The 17578-nt window shown below is 61.8% G+C and overlaps 2 protein-coding genes across 5 annotated transcripts in view; both read right to left on the bottom strand.

Moving 5' to 3' along the window:
• Window positions 1-259: 259 nt before the first annotated feature.
• Window positions 260-12148, bottom strand: FNBP4 (formin binding protein 4). 2 transcript variants are annotated; one of them, XM_082318467.1, is made up of 17 exons: window positions 11973-12148; window positions 11665-11745; window positions 10512-10648; window positions 10151-10331; window positions 9854-10004; window positions 9646-9766; window positions 9073-9411; window positions 8484-8694; window positions 6393-6511; window positions 3809-3913; window positions 3370-3503; window positions 2948-3045; window positions 2205-2383; window positions 1552-1782; window positions 893-1417; window positions 648-805; window positions 260-470 (listed from the first exon to the last, which is right to left on the bottom strand). In XM_082318467.1, the coding sequence occupies exons 1-17, from the start codon at window positions 12094-12096 to the stop codon at window positions 380-382; spliced, it is 2985 nt and encodes a 994-aa protein (XP_082174593.1). In that variant the 5' UTR covers window positions 12097-12148; the 3' UTR covers window positions 260-379. The 2 variants fall into 2 exon arrangements, with proteins under 2 accessions (XP_082174593.1, XP_082174594.1); XM_082318468.1 differs by lacking the exon at window positions 2948-3045 and having other exon boundaries at window positions 1552-1865.
• Window positions 12149-13159: 1011 nt separating this feature from the next.
• Window positions 13160-17578, bottom strand: part of NUP160 (nucleoporin 160) — a 28891-nt gene continuing 24472 nt past the window's right edge. For all 3 annotated transcript variants that reach the window (XM_082318464.1, XM_082318465.1, XM_082318466.1), the window contains 8 exons: window positions 17414-17474; window positions 16525-16635; window positions 15657-15780; window positions 14690-14791; window positions 14199-14340; window positions 13830-13955; window positions 13465-13569; window positions 13160-13333 (listed from right to left, as the gene is read on the bottom strand). In XM_082318464.1, the coding sequence (XP_082174590.1) occupies window positions 13247-13333; window positions 13465-13569; window positions 13830-13955; window positions 14199-14340; window positions 14690-14791; window positions 15657-15780; window positions 16525-16635; window positions 17414-17474 (858 nt within the window). In that variant the 3' untranslated portion in view covers window positions 13160-13246. The remainder of the gene's footprint in view (window positions 13334-13464; window positions 13570-13829; window positions 13956-14198; window positions 14341-14689; window positions 14792-15656; window positions 15781-16524; window positions 16636-17413; window positions 17475-17578) is intronic.

Raw genomic sequence — 17578 nt, 5'->3', positions numbered from 1 at the left:
TCGCGGCAAGACCCTTCTCCGGTCCCGGCGGCGCCGGGGACCTGGGACGCGGTCGCTGAGCGACCGGCCGACAGCGGGGAGGGCCGGGGAGGGCCGGGGCGGGCCCGGAGCGGAGCTGGGAAAGGAGCCAGAGGGATTTCGTTATCCTGGCAAACACCCGAGGGAGCAGGGCCACAAAGAACCCCCGCCGTGGCGTCAGCCCGAGCCATGGCCACCGCGCATGCCAGCCCCAAAGCACCAGATGTCACCAGACGGCACATCCCAAACTGCTACAATTTATTGGACAACGGTCAAGTGAAGGGCTCTGAACTGTACATCTGTAAAAAAAAACCCCAAAAAAACAAAAAACAAAAACAAAAAACCCCGAGCGCGGCACGCCTCATGTGCTCGACGCGGTTTTCCTCCGCTTCAGCCGCGCTCGCCAGTCCTCCGGCAGCGCCTCGAAGTTGGCGTTCCTCTCCGCCATGCCACTGTGGGGACAAAGCGCGGCGTCGGCGGCCGGACGGCGCAAGGCGGCCGTCCCCACCGCCCTCGTGTGCCGGGGACGCGGACCCCTGCTCTGCCTCTACAGAAACGTCCCCCCCCGGGAGGAGCCGAGCCCCGCGCCACGGGGAAGCGCTGCCGGCGCCGCCTCCCGGTGCCCGTACCTCATCAGCTGCTGCTGCTTCCACTCCTCGATGCGCCGCTGGGCGGTGGTCTCCCGGTCCTCCTCGCTGGAGCTGGAGTTCTCCTCCTCGTCCAGCTCCCGCTGGATGCTCTGCCACTTCTTCACCAGCGACGGCATCTTCGTCTTGCCCTTCTTGCCCTGCGCCAGAACGCAACAGGCCGCGGTGAGGGCGGCTGGGAAGGGAGGAGAGGGGGCCCGGCACGCCGGCGAGGGACTGGCGCCTACCTTGTCCTTCCGCCCCTTCCTCGGCTTCTCCTTCTCTGGTGGCGGCGGCGCCTTGGGGGTGGGCGGCGGGGGCGTCTGGGGGGGCGGCGGTGGCGGCGGCTGCTCGGTGGTGCCGGCAGCGGGCAGGGCTCCTCGCGCCGGGGCCGGCTGCACGGCGGCAGCGGCCAGGCTGACAGGCGCGGCGCACTCCGAGTAGCTCATGACGGAAGGCGCGGCCGGCGCTGTCACGCCCAGGTAGCCGGACTGCAGGCCCAGCGCGGCGGGCTGAGGGCCGGCGTGGCCCGGGGCGATGCGGAGGTTGGGGCGGCCCTGGATCTCGGCTTGCAGCCGCTGGCGCGGCCTCAGGGAGGCGAGGGGCACGGCCGAAGGCTGGTACTTGCCGGCGGCCATCAGGGGCTGGCTGTAGATGACGGGGCAGCTGCCGATGGTGGCCGTTCGCTGCATCAGCCCCGGGCTCATCTCCACGGCTTTCCTCTTCTGAGGCTTGGCGGAGAGCAGCGGGGCCAGGCTGGGTTCAACGGCGCCCTGGAAGAGAGCGCCGAGGTGAGCGCCGAGCCGGGAGGGACGCAGCCGCGAGCGCCCTGCCGTGCCCCCTCCCCGGCTTCGAGCGCGGCGCGGTTGGACCGGCCGAGCCCCGGCTGTGCCCGGCCGCCGCTCACCTGGCTGCTGCTGGCGGCTGGGCGCAGGAGAGGCTTCAGGGGAGCGTCTTCCTCCGTTCCCGGGGCGGGCGGCTCCTCGCCCCCCTCATCTTCCATCTCCACTTCCTGGATCTCACCGTCTTCTCCGGGAGGCGGGGGCGGCGGGGGCGGCGGCGGGGGCGAGTCCGGCGGAGGCGGAGGCGGCGGAGGCATTTCCAAAGGCAAGGGAGGTTGGAGGACCGGGACAGAGGACTGAAGCAGAGTCCAAAATGGAGTGAGCGGCATGAGAGACGTAGCAGGAACTTGGCCTGAGAAGGATTCTTTACAAAGGGAGCCTGAAGAATACATATTGACACAGGCTTGAAAACCCAGGCTACAGACCCGCGCTGCCTGCTCCTGCCCGCTGCCTCCCTGCCAGGGCCCTGCCTGGGAGCGGGCAGGCAGAGCTCGGGCCACGGGCTCGACCGACGAGCTGCGCGCCGCCTTCCCCGGCACCGCTCTGACGCCTGAAACCGATGGGGACAGCTCGGGACGCGGGAGCGGCGCTCCTCCCGGCTTCGCTAAAGCCACGGCGAGGTGCCCGGGCTAGCGCCGTAGCGCTCGGCGGGGCCCCGCGACGCCCCGCTTCGGGGCCAGGACCCCCCCCAACCGCCACGCCCCACCCCGCTCTGTACCTGCGGGGCGCTCGGCGGGGTCCCCGGCGCGCTCTCCTTTGTCTTTTGGAGGTGGTTTAGGAGGACCGTCGGCTTTTCTGTCGGTGGCCCGCTCTCCCTCCTCTTCGTCCTCCCCGTCGGGGAACTCCCATTGCGACTCTCCTGAGCGCTCGTTAACATAGAAATAGCGTCTATGCTCCCTAAATCACAAGAAAGAGAAGGAGGCTTTAGATTCCCTTCCCCGCCACCGACACTCCGAGGCGGGCCTGCCCACGACAGCGGTGCGCTCTCGCAGGGAAGACCCTCGGCAGCAGGGCTGCCGCTCTCCCAAACGCAACAAACAACTTTGAGGACAGAGAGGCAGGAGAGGCCCGAGCCGGCTCGCTCAAAGCTATTTGCGTTGCTGGCTGCGCGAAACGTCGCCCTGAGCCCCCCGCTCCGAGGGAGGGGCGGGCCGAGAAAAGCAGGCCCAGCGCGCAGCGGAGCGACGTCTCGCTAGCATCGGGACTTTCAGCCGCCGCCTTGGCTGAAAGTCGCCCTCCAAGAAGAGGCACCGGGGAACAGCCCAATGGAGAGAAGCGGCTGCCCCCCTACCCCGTGGTGCGCGGAGGTCGTTTTTTTTATGATACTCTTGGTGTCAAACACACAGTGAATGCTAGAGAGAGGGAGCGGATCTGGGAGCTGAAAAACAAAAGAGCAAAGATTTCAAACAAAGGAAAATTAATCAAGAAAGCCAAATAGACAAAGAAATGTTTGGGTCTGACCTGCTGGCAGGAGACAGAAATCTTGTTCTTCGTTCCGTCGATGAGTTGAAGTTTGTCCTTTGTCAGAGCTGTTGGTCAGAAGAGGTGATCCAGAGATCCTGCAAAGTTCACAGAGCTCTCGCATGCGCGACCCCCCAGGCCCGCCCTCCACAGCGCTTTACACTCGCGAGAGTGAAAACCAGCTCTGTCCGATCAGGGAATCAGCTCCGTCTCAAAGCACTGAGCACTCCGTTTGGCTCCTCCAGTTTGGTGGCTGGCCCAAACTCTGCGAGTGCCGGACGTTTCTCTGCCTGCCCAGCACTGCTAACAGAAGCTGCTCTCAGTCTCCGAGAGGGACGGCGCCACGTCGTCGGGTGGTGATGGTCACAAATCATGTCTGAGATGTCAGAGATGAAAGGTGAGAAAGGTAGGAGAGCGCGTACCTGTCCCAGTGGCAGGACCAGCCTTTAGGGGTGGCGTTTATTTCGTATTGTTTTAGCTGTTCGGCTGCGTCTTGGAGTTTGCGTTTGAGGTAGTTTCCATTGAGAGCACCTTCTCGCCAGTCTGCAATGCGGGTCTAGAGGGCAAGAACCGGGGGAAGCCGTTGAGGGAGGCTGCAAGCGGCCCTGGGGAGAGGACTCGGGGTCCGGGAGGCTCCCTTACGGCACGGGACTCGGGGGGGCCAGGAGGAAGACACCGCCTCCGCGCAAAGCCATGCTCGCCCCCCGCGGAGGAAGGGCCCTGCAGGAGGCGGGCGGGCACGCGGTGCGGCCGCGGCGGCCACGAGGTTCACGCAGCGCCGGCCCTCGGCGCTCGAGCGGCGGACAGTATTTGATCCGCTTCGGAACAGAAGGCCGGAGCGAGGGGCGAAGGCTCGGTTACCTCTGTCTGCAACAGCAACATGTGGAAGTTGGAGATAGATTGTCTGTTGATGCCCAGGAACTCCAATTTACTAGTCAGAGTATTTGCCAGCTCTCCGATCTGAAACTGCCAGGGAGAAAGGGGAGAGTAAAGAGCCGCCCTCGGGTAGCAGCACCGGGAGGCTGCGGCCCCGCGGTTCCAAGCCTTCCCCGGCAAACAGGACTCGGGACCTCCCGCGGCCCCTCAGCCGGGCGGGACGGGGACGTGCCGCCCTGAACGTCTGCGCCTGTCACCCCTTCCGGCAAGCCCCGCTCCCTCCTGCGCCCCGGGGACGGGGTCGGTGTGGGGTGGTGGGACGAGACCTCCTCCGTAGCTGCCGGAGGGGGCGGCGAACCCCAACTCCTTGGTGCGCACTCTTCCCTGCTCCCAGCGCTTCTGGGCGTGGGCTCGGTCTGCTTCGGCGCCCCGGCTCTGGAGTTACAGCAATCGCCAGGGCGGAAAGCGTTAAATATCGTACTTCAACCATTTCCCAAAGGAAACGGGCCAGGATATAATTTCAGGCTTTGTAAATCGCCGCTTTCCAGAGGAACGAGCTGGAAAGCGCAGGAGAGGGGTAACCGCTCTGGATTTACTCCCGAGCAGAGACAATATCTACGTTAAGATCCAGGCCAGCCCACAGCGACCACCGTTACTCGACCCCAGCGTCCCGCAGGAGTCAAAGCTCCCGTTGGGGCGCCGCACGGGGACACGGGGCTCCCCCGCGTCGATCCCCCTGACTGAGGGGACTGCATGAAAGCAGCGACAAGCCAGGAAGCAATCAAGAGCAGAAACGGGGCGGACGCCTGCGTGCGGCATCACGATTGCTTTAAGGAGGGCTCCAAGAATTGTTTTTTTCCCCTTTGCTCTTCAGAAGAGGCTTTGGAAGGTCCCCAAAGCCGACAACGCAGCGTCTGTCTCCAGAGGGGGGGACGGGGCCAGACAGACAAGCAGCGCTAGAGAAGCCCGAGGCAGGGAAATGAATTCCCGCGTTAACGTGGCTACGGAGAAGCCAGGGAAGATCCCACAGCAGAGGGTGACTTCGCAGCGGAGGACCCGGCAGATCTCCTGCAAACCAGAGAGCCGGCAGAAGAGAGATTATCCCGAACCGATGAAGCGAACGGTACCGATTACCCGAGGAGACGGGATTCCTCCAACAGCTCTAAAGGGATCCTGCATGGGAAAGCACCACGCTACAGCACAGAGTCCGTCACACAGCACCGCCAGTACCAGGAGAAAAGGGGACAGCAAACGTGACAGCTTAAAAGGCTTTCGGCAGCCACCTGGGGCACAGCAGCCAACGAGCGTGGTCCTGCTGCAGGCTTTTTTTCTTTTTTTTTTTAAATAAATTAAATTAAAAAAATCAGACAGGCTTCATGTCGCTGCTACGCTGAGGGAGGGCTCGGTGGTTTTGGGCGGGGAGCATCACATCTCAAAACTCTGCTGGAGATCTTTTAGGAGAGGTGGTAAATCTGTCACGAGGACAATAACGAAGCCCTTCCCTTTCACACCGGAAAAATGATTAAGTGGTGGGAAACGAGGGCGGGAGCAGAGGTCAGCTTTCGCTGCAGGTTTCCACCGGGGTTCTACCACGAGCCGGCGATTCCCCATCCGTAAACCATCTGGCACAGGGAGGTGACACCGTTTGCTAACGAAAATGAAATTACTCAGGAGCCAAATTTAACGCTGCAGGAGATCTCAGGGTAACGAGCGACCAGGGAATCAAAAGGACAAATCGAAAAAATCTCCCCCACTGCTCTGCGGAACTGTCACCCCGAGCCTGTAGCTCCGCCTGTCACTACTACGGCTCAGAACGGGGCTCTGGGAATCGTTCAGCCCCAGCCAAAAAGAGCAAACCAAGGCTCGGGAGAGAAAATATCAGCACGACGCTGCAGAAATCCCCAGGGCTTCCCCAATTTGCGTCTAACAGCTTCAAAAAGTCAGGCCGGGGAAGGGCAGAGTGACCGGTACCGGCAGCCTCCGGACACAGAGAGATTACGGACGAGGAGTCTTCAGCCTGGGCACGGGACGAGTGAAGGGGCGCGTGCCGGAGGACTGTAACATCGTTATTGGTGGGAAGAAAGTCAAGACAAAAGCATTTGGTCTCTCTCACGACCAGACCCAGGGCTCAGTCTTTATCCCCACCACACCCCCTTGATATTTTTTTTGGTTTTTAAACACTTTCCAGCCTTTGCTGCTGGCTCCTGCGGGAGGCAGGACAGCGGGCTGCAGAGATGCCGGCCCAATCCTGCGCGGCTCCTCTTTCACAAGGCCAGGGCAAGCTGTTCTTGCAGCCGCGCTGGGATCTGCGGTTTGGAGCTTCGGCGGGGGTACAGCGCCGGCCCGCCGGCAGCGCGGGAGGCGGACGAGGTCGCTCCAGCCGGGCCAAACCCACAGCCCAAAGCTCAGGCGGCCCCAGCGGCCATGGCGTCCCCCGGGCAGAGATGGCTGAGGGAGCCGGCACGTCCCCCCACGCTGCCGGCGGCACGGCGAGCCCCCGAGCGCCCGGCCATGTCCCTTACGCGAGCTGGGATGGATCTGACCGACGCGCGCCTCTGCATCTCCGTACCTTTAGGTCCTGCTCCTCCTCTTCTATTTTTGGTGCCCCTTGTGCTTTTGCTTTCTCCTGGGGCTCCTCAGATTCTGCCTCTTTGTCTGAATTTGCATCAGCTGCTTCTGTGCTCGCCGCTGCGGGAGAAGAAATGACAGGTCAGGCCTTCTCCCACCACCGCCACGGCGCTGCCAACAGCCCACTGGAGACACCGTGCTGGGGAGCCAAAGCCGGTGCAGGAGACGGCAAGGAAAGAGCCGGGGCCTCTTTCCTACAGGAGCCGGTGACAAGAGCCTGAAATTAAAAAGGAGAGAGGGTCACTGCCTCCGCCTTTTGATGGCGGGGTTCCTTCCAGAAGGACAGCACGGGAAGCAGAGAATCACAGCTGCTACAGCGCGAGGGCAGGAAGGAGGAACAGCCTGGAGCAGAGGGGTTCGAGGCAGCGCGAGGAGAGCTAACGCCTGCCAGGCAATCGTTCAACTCCAGCGGTTTAATAATTTGTCAAGAAAACGCATCGAGGATTAAATAAATTGAGACAGCTGTCAAAGACCGAACAGCTCCCAAAAAGTTGTCAAGACCGTAAGGTTTCGCCTCTGCCGCATCACAGGGCAGCGGTGACTAATTCACTGTCCAAGCGACAAATTCCAGGGAGGGAAGTTTCGCGAGGGACTCCTACCAAAAGCCTTCGGGGCAAAACCACGTTCCTGGTGCGTCCTGGCACCCGAGGGCAGGACAGCTCCCGCCATCGCCCTCCAGCAGCAGCATGCTCAACTTTAAACACGTTCTTTTCAAGGCAGGGCTTGCTGTTCCCCAGGTAAGCGGGAATCCGGCGCTGCTGGGAAGAGCCGGCTCCAGGGACGTTGCGCTCGCGAGCCCGCGCGACACAAGGGAAAGCCCTCCGGCAAAACCATCCCTCAGAGCCACCCCGGACAAACGACGTCCCCGACGTAACGCCAGGCCTGCCATCCAGGTCACGCCTCTGCCCGCAGCAGACGCGCGTCAAGGCCACATCGACCCTGTTTTGGGGCAGGCACCGTCTCCCACCTCAGCAGGACGCAGCCTGCTCCAGGCTCAGGGCGCTTTTGTACCAATTTTTCCTGGAAAAAGCAGTCGTCTCTCACTCAGCCAGCTTTCTGCGCCAGAGGGGCTGCCTCCCTCTCTGCCGGGAGGCAGGCGGCTGGCCTGAAGCCTCATGCCAGGAAGGGACCGGCACATCTGGGAGCCGGGGCTGCCAGGCACGGGCCGTTCTCTCCAACGCTGCGGCCGGCGCAGCTCTGGCGGGGCTGGGGAGGACGGGAGGGTCGGGACAGGCAGCGGAGCACGGGCTGTACCGGAGGGCTAACAGCCGCAATCACACGATTTCCCCAAGGCAATAAATTCATACGATGCTCTGCAACAATCGCCCAACCGCTCTTAACAAATATTTGACAACAACCTCTGTAAGGCCGCGGCTGTACCACGGGAACGCAGAGCGCCAACAGGAACGCGAGCTCTGCCGCGGGGTGGTTGTTGTTCGGGTGATACACCCGACGCACAGCTGTATCCAACAACCCTCGCGTCAACCAGATCCTCCTCGCAGCGAGGTCCTGCCTCGCCTTTCCTACGCGGCAACAAGCGCGGAGCCAGAGCGGCTCTCGGGGAACCCCTTGCCTGGCTGAAATTTGGCGACCGTTAGAAACACCGCTCGAGAAGAGGAAGGTGACGGTTCCCCACGTGCCACCGTCAGGATTTACAATGTCGGGAGGGAAAACCACGCTTCTGCGTTCCTTCTCCTGAGAAAGCACTGAGTACGAGCGCTCTCCTATTGATTTTCCTGACAAAAGCGTTGAGTTTTGAGTGACAAAACTCTCCTGTTTACACTCTTTAACGAGGGTAAAGGAGAGAGTCCGGCAGAGCACCAGCTTATCCCCACGCTGCCCTGAGCCCGCGCTGCCGGCCCGCGAGCTCGGCGATGTGACGGCGGTGACAGCCGCCCCTCGGGGCCTGTCCCCGGCCCGGCGCACGTACCTCACCGCCCGGCCCGGCTTCTCTCCGCGCCGCCTGGGGCTCCGCGGGCTGCGGCCTTTCCAAACACCCGCTCCTCCCTCCGAAGGGAGCCTTTCCAATTACCTGCTTCTCCCGCTTCTGGGCTCTCCCGGCCCGTTTTGCTGGAGCCTCGACTGGCGGATTCGGGGCTGGCAGCTCCGACAAACAGTTTCCATTTCCCTCGCTTGGAGGCCAGCCTGCGGGTTGCATCCTGCGAGGCCGACTGGCTCCCATCGGAGAGCGGGCTGGAGCCCGAAACGCTGCCGTCGCCTTCCTCCAAGGCACGCAGCTCCGCCTGCCGAGAGACACGAGAGTGAGCGGCGCTTCAGGGACGTGAGCCTCCCCGCAAGAGCGGCGGCCCTCACGAGTCACCCGTGAAAGAAGAGCAAAGAGCTGCTCTAATCGGGGCGCTGCATTAAGGGCAGCAAAGAGGGAGCAGGAGTTTGCTAACGGCTGCTGGCTCGTCAGCGTGGCGTGCGCGTGAAGCTGCGGCTGATTAGCGCCCAGATCCATAGGGAGCCCGCACCCGTATAGCAGCGGCGTGGCAAACGTAGGGTCGCTCTCCCGAAGGAGGCAGGACGGAGACGCAAACGTCTGCTGCTCCTGGTTTATTCCCAACTATTCCCCGGCTGCACCCGCGGCCTCGTTTCGGTGACCAAATTCTCCCCCTCACCTTCTTTCTCTCCAGCACCATCTCCAGCTCGAGGGTGTCTTGCTCCTCCTCTTCCTCAGCGCTCTCCCCCGACTGCACCACGCTGCACAGATCCTCCTGCAGCGTGTCTTCCAGGGGATCCCTGCCGGGCTCCGGCTCTTCGGGAGCAGCCGCCGCCTCTTCTGTTTTCACCTCCTCTTCCGGGGGCGGCTCGACCTCCTCTTTACAGATCACCTTCCTCCGCCAGCGCTCCTCTTCCTCCTTCACCACGTCGGGCAGGAGCGGCGCCAGGAGGGCGGCAGCCACCCCCTTCTTCTCCTCCTCGCTGTTGGAAAGGGCCTGCACGCCTTCGTTCACTTCCTGCAGGTCGAACCCCTCCGTGAGCTTTCCGGCCGCAGCTCCCTGTCCCCTCACCCCACCCCGACACCTTCCCCACGCAGCGAAGGAGACCGCAGCCCGCAGAGGAAGGAGCCCAGGGGCCCCTCTCCGGGCTGCAAGCGGAGCAGAGTGACCCACCCGCTGCCGAGGAAGCCCAGAGAGGCTCCTACAAGCCCCGCGGCAACCAGAAACTGGTGCTCGGCCCCTCCGACTGACCTTCTTCACCTCCCGCTTGGCCAGGTTGGCCCCGCGGCCGACGCTGCCTGGGGCGGCCCCCTTCTCCTGGGGGTACAGCTCGGCAGCCGCTACGAAGCTGCCGTTGGCGCCTGCCACGGTGCTGCCGAGGAAGAGAGGAGGGAGTGAAAGGCGGGCTCGGGGACAACGTCCCGGCGCCAACCCCGGCGGGGCTGGGGGTCTCTCCCACCTGTGCTGGTAGTGCTGCAGGCCCTGGACCTGCGTCGCCAGGTACTGCGGCAGCTCCCAGGTCACCTCGTTGCTCTGGGTGTTCCAGTAATAGTAGCAGCCGGTGTTCTCGTCCCACACCTCCTGCCAGTCGCCCATCTCCAGCTCCCCCACTGCCGGGAGGGGACGAGGACAGGTTGTCACCTCCCTTTCCCCGGCGGCGACCACTTGTCACCGCCCTCAGCTCCTTGTGGGGAGCACAGCGGGGGACGGCAGCCCCCCGAGACGGGCACAGCCCCAGGATCGCCGAGGCGCTCACCTCCCGCCAGCGAGCACTGGGTGTCGTACTGCCACTCCGGGGCCGGCGCGGAGCCCGCGCCGTTGGCGGTGCCCGAGGACTGGCCCGAGCCCGATTCCTTCGGCTCCGGGCGGGGAGGCGTGGGGGGCGGCGCGGAGGTGGGCTCGGCGGGCTGCGGAGGAGCCGTGATAGCATCGATCTCCTGCGAAAACGACACGCGAATGTCAAATCCCAGGGGACAAAAAAAACCCCCAACAAACGGAATCAAAGCGCTTATCGGCAGAAGACAACGCCTGGGACGGTGAAATTACCCTCTTTCCTCCGCCGAGGAGGAACTCCCCTCCGCCCGCCCTCCCCTCCCGCTCCCCGGCGCCGCACTAACCGCCAGGAAGTTTGCCAACGTGCTGTCGATGTCTGCCGAATTATTGCCATTGGCGTCCGCCGAACGGGCCGACTTCTCCGAGGTTTCGCCCTCCTCGTCGTCACTGTCTGCGTAGGCACCGAGCAGACACAAACCTCCTGCGGGGAGAGGGGAGCCTCAGCGAGGGGGCTCCTCCTGCCGCCGCGGGGACGCGGATCCAACCCCCCCCCCGCCTCCGGCGGTGCCGCCGTCGCCCCGCTGATCCCAGCGAGGGGGGGAGCAGCCCCGTGGGGAGCGGCAGGGCTCGTTTGGGGGGACGGGCACCCCCCTCCCGTGAGCGTTCGGGGGATAAATGCCCCCCTCCCTCCTCAAAACAGCCACAGGGACGTCTCCTGAGCCCCAAAATCGGGGGGGAGCAGCCCCTCAGCCACAGCGGGAGTGAGAAACACCCTCCTCAGGGGGGAAAAAACAACAAAGCAAGACTAGAAAAAAGAATTCCCCAGCCCTGAAAAAAAAACAAAGGAGGGGGGAATATCATACCCGGCCTGCAAACCACAGAAAGGAGACACTGCTCCCCAAAATAGCAATGTATTAGTTATTAATTTGATATTAAATTTCTTTAATAGGTAATAATAGGTAACTATAGTAATAAACGGAAAAAAATCGCCCCTTCTCCCCCACCCCCAAAAAATACATTGGGCAGAAAAATACCTCCTAACCCAAATTTTTAAGACAAGAAATCAACTCCCCATCAAAAATCAGTTGAGGGCGGCGGCTTCTGCATCACACCACCGCCCCAAAAACAGCAAAATGGGGGCGAAAACCCTGCTGCCCCCCCCCGTAAAATAATTAGGGGAGGGTCACCTCACTCCCGCAGGTAAAAAGCAGTTAAATGGGGTAATGATCTTACCTCAGTAATAAATTAAAAAAAGGCATTAAGGAGGAGCAATCACCCTCAAATAAAAAAAGGCAAAACAATTAAAAAGGGGGCAATCACACCCTATAAAGAAATTATTCAGGAAGGCATTAATTACTCTCTCTTAAAAAAAAGGATTTAAAGGGAAGCAATCAGCCCCCTTAAAAAACTAAAGGGCGTCAGGAGAGGGGACCGAGCGCAAAAAAAGGGAAAAAAAACCGGGTTTTTTAGGAAAATTAGGCGGTGGGGGCCTCGTACCTGTGGGCTTGACGGCGGCGGGCGCGGGGGGCGGCGGGTTGGGCGCGCTGCGGGGGGGCTCCGCCACCGCTTCGGGCTCGTCTGTGAGGGAGAAACCGTCAGATACGGAGGAGCCGAGGCCGGGGAAGGCGGCGGGGGGGGACGCGGGGCGGGGCTGTGCCCCGCCCCGCGTCCCCCCCGCCGCCTTCCCCGGCTCCGGTAGCGCCGCTAGGCCGCAGCGCTACGAGGAGGCCGCGCCGAGGCCTTCACTAGGCCGCGCCCCGCCAACAAAGCGCCCCCCCCCCCCCCCTTCAATCCCCCACCGTTACCCGGCTCGGAACCCGAGTCCGCCCCTTCAACCGGCGGCACCGCCGCCTCGTCGCGGCGGGGTCCGGGAGGGGAAAGCTGAAGGATGGGTCGGCGGCCCGGGGCGGCGCGGGATTTTTTCCCCATGGCGGCGGCGGCGGCGGCGACCGGAGGCGGCGGGAGCGGCGCCTCGGGGCTGCGGCCGCGCCTGCGCGGTGGGAGGGAGGGGGCGGGGCCGCGGCGTGCTGCGTCACGGCGCGAGGGGCGGGGCAGGGGCCTCGCCCCGCCCACCGGGCTTAGGGCCGCTGTCTACCCGTGGTGCCTATAGCCCCGGCCTGCCCTATAGCACGGTGCTGCCCGTGGTGCCTATAGCCCCGGCCTGCCCTATAGCATGATGCTGCCCTTAGAACCTATAGCTCTGTGCTGCTCCTGGAGCCTATAGCTCCACCCTGCCCTGCAGCATGGTACTACCCCTGAAGCCTACAGCCCCTTCTTATCCTATAGCATGGTGCTGCCCCTGGAACCTATAGCTCCAGCCTGGCCTATAGCATGGTGCCTATGGAGCCTATAGCCCTGGTGCCGCTCCCAGTGGCTATAGCCCCTTCTTACCCTACAGCACGCCACAGGCTTATAGCTCCATCCTGACCTATAGTGTGGTGCTGCACATGGAGCCTACAGCGCATAGGGGCCTATAGGGCTGTCCTAACCTCAGCCCCATCCCTATAGGGCAGTCCTATAGCACGGTGCCAGCCCCCAGCCATAGCTCCATCCCGCAGCATGGCACAGCACTGTCCCTGGGCCCTATAGCTCCACACCACCCTATAGCACGGTCCTATAGAGAGTTCCTGTGTGTGGGGGATGCCGGCGAGGGGCCCTACAGCCCCGCGTGCTTCACCCCGCAGCCCCCCGCCCCCTCCGCCGCGCTCCCAGGGGAGCAGCACCCGACGCAGGTCTGTAATAACGCCTTGATTTTATTAAAGTTCATCCCAAAACACAACAATAAATAAAAAGAAATGCCAAAACTCGCCGCGTATGGTACAGGGTGAGAGCGAGGGGACCGCCGCGGTGACGGTGGCACCCCGCTGCTCTGCTAATCGCCGATCAAGCCCCGGCGGGGACAGGGACAGCGAGGTGACACGCCGAGGGCGCGCTCCGCCTCCCCGAACCGGACCCTTACGGAAAAAAAATAAATGGGTAAAACCAGCACCAGCGGCTGAGCCAGCGCGGGGTGGGACGGCATCAGTGCCCGGGGACGTCACCGTGAGCAGGGGACGGCCCGGTGTCCCCGGGGCTGCCGCTAGTTGCGGCGGTACAGGCGATCCCGGGTGGCCACGCTGACCTTCTGCTGGTAGTCCTCCATCTTGTCCTGCAGCTTCTGATAGAGCTGGGCGAGGGCAGAGCAGGCGTCAGAGACGAGCGCTCCCGCTCTCCCACCCCATTCCCGCACCCTAGGGTGCTCCCTGTCACCCCTCGGCCGCTCCGCGGGGTGCTCCTCCCCGGGGAAGCTGTACCTACCACGACGTTGTGGTGGTTGGCGGCGCTCTCCCGCAGCGCCTGGAGCAGCTGGTCGATGGCGGTGTAGGGCAGCCACACCATGGGGGCCGTGGCGGACAGCGGGAACTGGAAGGGAGAGGAACCCTCGTGTCATCTCGTGCTCGTGGCAAAAACCGCTCCTCCTCACAGCCACGGCGAGGAAGAGCCCCCAGCCACCATGTCCTACTGGTCCCAGTAAGAGGTCCCCTCTCCCCTTGGGTGGGTTACCCACACCCGTTTCTCCTGGGAGCACCGTCACGCAAGTTGTGGGCGCAATACCCAAACCCCAAACAGGATCTGCCCCAAGGAAGGGGCCCCGTCACGTCCCGCGCCGCAGGCGAGCTCACCTCGATTCCAAAATACTGGTGGCCTTTGCCCAGCACAGCGTCCACGTACTCCAGGACCAGCTCCACAGCCTCCTCCAGCAGATCGTAATTCAGGTAGAGACGCAGCAACTCGGCAGCATCCACTTTCTGCAAGCAAAGAGGGAAACATCAGCCAGGGAACGGGCCCAGGAGCCGCCACGATGCCGAGAACCTGCTCTGAGCCTCGGGAACGGGCCCAAAGCATCCGGCACGGCTTCCCGGAGCTGGGAACGGGAAGGTGGGGGGAAGCTTGCAACGAGAAGGTGCCGGTTAAAGTCGCGGTGATCTGGCAGCTCTGGGACAGCTGGGGATTTTTGGCGTGCTGAGCAGTGCCCCTCTCCCTGTTCTCACCTTGTAGCTGTTAATGAGCCAGTTGGGCAGAGGTATCCCGTGCGCCAAGAGCTTGTTGATGACGCAGCGATGGTACAGGCTGTTCTGGGACGGGTAACGCTCCAAATAGGATGACAGCAACCGCCAGGCTTCATCTGTGGCGCTGCAAGGCAATATTTCGCCTCGGAACCCGTGCCAAGGCAATATTTCGCCTCGGAACCTGTGCCAGCAGCCCCTGCGACTGTCTGCGAGGCCACGGTGTGCTCCGGGGGACCCGTCCCGCTGCCCGTGGGCGCTCGAGGCCCAGCAAAGCGGGGCGTGCTGCGGACAGCAGGCTGGGAAGAGCGCGGTGACGGCGTGGAAGCACGGCTCTGCCGCTGTCCCCGTCCCGCAGGTCTGCTTTAAGGGGGTTTTATGAACCTGGGACCCTTTGGATTCCTGCAAGGCTTTGGAAAGACTCTCATTCTCACAAAAAGCAGCTCCGCTCTTCTCCCCCCCAGACAAGGACCTACCTGGACTCCTTGGTGGTAACCAGGGCGGAGAGCTGGTTTGCTGCTAGCCAGTCCCAGGCCTCTGCCTGCGCCGCCTCCACTCCCAGCTGCAGCTTGATGCACCTGCAAGCCAGAGCAGCGCAAAGTTGGGTGCTTCCAGAGCCCAGCCCTTTCACCCTGCCTTGCCACAGCTGCCAGCATCAAAGCCACCCCTCGCAGGACTATTCCCAAGCCACAGCTACGCATCAGCCGGCTTGGCAGGAAAAGAAGGCTATTAGAGTGATTTCTAAGCTGCTCTAAGTGCCAGAGAGGAATTACTAATGACTCGGAGGTTAGCAAGCTTTAGGGCGCGAGCTCGGCTAAGAGATGCCCTCTGCGCATCCAGCCACAGGAACAGGTCGCAGCAGAGCTCCTGAACAACTCTGCAGGCACGACGCATCTTCCGTAAGCACAGAGAGGCAAAAGAGGAGGAATCCTGGGGTCGGAGAGGAGGCACGAAGGCAAATGGCTAGCACAGAGATCAGACAGAAGAGCAAGCGCTCTGCCAACTGCTATTTGGGAGCCGCTCAACAGCTTGAACAAAGCTCCTGTGAGGAGCTCGCTGGGCATCAGCGGGAGCGTGCCACGAGCCAGCTCACCGGAGAGGTCTCCAGACGATGGGTGTGCCTGGGTCGGGATCACCTGCGACCGTCGGATGCCAGCTCTCTCCCCCGAGACCAGGGAGAAATCTCTCCCCTCCACTCCCTGCTCAGCAAGGCTGCCTTATTTTTCCTTTTCAGGTGCAAAGAGCAAGTTCCACCTCAAAACCACTGAGCCAGCAGCTTCTGAGGCCGTGCACAGCGTTAGCAGCCACGGCAAGCAGACAGGTCAGGACAGCGCTGGCTTCTGACCCCAGGGAGCTGCAAGCTGCGCCCTGCCAAGCATCACGCAGCACACGTCTCTCCAGCCGCGCGTCACCCGAGGCGGGGAGGAGAACATCGCTACGTACTTGAAAGTGAGTCCCTCAAAGATGGGCGTCAAGGGCAGCTTGAATGTTTGGCACAGAGTGATGGCAGTGTCGAAGAGGCCAGCCCGCACCAGGAGAGCGACCGTTTCCTCGGGCGTAGAGTTGCCTGCAGGGATGGAGGACCAGGTAAGCGCCTCCCCCAGTCACATCCCAGTGCTTACTGGGGCCTAGTGCCGTGCAATTCGGCAGCAGAGTTCGCTGTGCTAACGGCCCAACGTAAAACACCCCGCAGCAGCACTTCTCATCGCACGGCTTGAGGCTTTCTTGGCCTCAGGAGCATCCCCGGAGCCCAGGAGCCGTCCCTGGAGGGACTGCAGAAAGCAGCAGTGACCCACAGAGCCGTCCCTGCCGCATCAGAGAGAGGCAGAATGTACTTAAAGGGTCAGGGTGGGAGAGTTGCAGCTTTCTGCTCCCCAACAAGGGCCAACTTTGACAAGCTAACACCGTGTCATGAGGCAGGATTGTCCAGGACAGCAATTTAAGTCTCACAGCAGCGTTTTTTCTAGGGCTTTCTAATCCTGCTTCATCTGGCAGCAATTTCCAGCAAGACAAAAAAGATGCCTTTTTGTCCCGTCTCATGAGCTCAACCCCAGCCCCAGGCTGCAGACCGCTACTAGCGCTTGGCAAAGCCAAAAACTAGTGGAAAACTTAAAATTGGTTCTCCCGATCTGCCTCTCCAAAGCTGCTGAATGAGATTTCATGCTAGGAAGGTGAACTGAACGGTCCCTGCCAGCTCTGGGGTTTGTCTCCGGGTCAGAACAAAATTGCTGCTGCCTCACCTGAACAAAAACGCTAAAATGAGCAAAAACCGCAGGGGAAGTGAGAGGTGGCCGCGCTGCATCCCTCTTACCTGCCACAGCCGCCGTTGAGAGGTCGTGCTGCACCAGCGTCAGCCGGATCCGGGCCAGCACACATTCCCTCTCCAAATCCTCCAGCTCCAGGATCTCAATTTGGCGAGTGGCTGTAACAGATGGACACGAAGGGCTCTCAGCATTTTAAAAAGGGCTCCTCGGGCATCGTGCAACACGTCTGCACCCCTCTGCCATCCTAAGAGGAGTCGTACCACAGAAAGCACCAAAGGAGGGGTCAGGTTTTGCTGCCCCTTCCTTGCTACCTCGAACCGTGCCTACCCCGATACAAACCTCCCCTTCCTCCTCTGTTAGAGGTGTTGTCTAGTGTTGGGTAACAGCTGCTGCTCTGGCTGCCAGGCATACGCTACAGAAGAGCTCACTCAGAAATAATTGTTTTAAAAATACCTGACCTTAAATTTTCCTACCGTAACGCTGAGGATTAAGAGTCTAACGTGACCCCCCCATCCTATGCTTCGGTAGACACGGGCAGAGCAGAGACCTTACCAGCAGAGACTCACTACGTCAGCGGGCTTTCCAAGAGCACAAACAAGTCTGGAACAACTAGAAATTGCCTCACAAAGGCTTTTTTTTTTTTAAATTACAAGTTGCTTCCACTGAAAGCAAAAGCGCTGACAAGACATCAAGCTGCAGAGGAGTGCGCACAGAAGCTCCTCGGGGAATAGCTGTTACGCGGCAGCATATTGCAACTGGGAGACACTAACACTGGGAGAGTTAACCAGCTTACAGTCCCCCAAATTATTGATCTGACAGAGGCGAGAGCTGCCCTGAGCCATCTCCCAGCTCACAGGGGAGCAGCAGAGCTCTGAGGCCAGGGGAAAAGCTGTGGGAACACAAGAGTCAGAGAAAGCACCGGGACTGGGCACTTACTGGGAACGGCCGTGCACTCCCCATCGTGGCTTCTCTTCGGGGATGCCCCAGGGCGTTCGTACTTGCGGGGAAAAAGCAGAAAGAGGGTTCATGCCCACCTGGTTTCCAACCGCCTCGATACAATATAGCCCCAACACCAGCTCTCCATTTCAGGCCCTGCTTCGA

Source organism: Platalea leucorodia (assembly GCF_965183815.1).
Source record: "Platalea leucorodia genome assembly, chromosome: 7".
Taxonomy (NCBI): domain Eukaryota; kingdom Metazoa; phylum Chordata; class Aves; order Pelecaniformes; family Threskiornithidae; genus Platalea; species Platalea leucorodia.
Note: the sequence above shows the minus strand (reverse complement) of the source record. Positions and strands in the feature narration are given on the sequence as shown.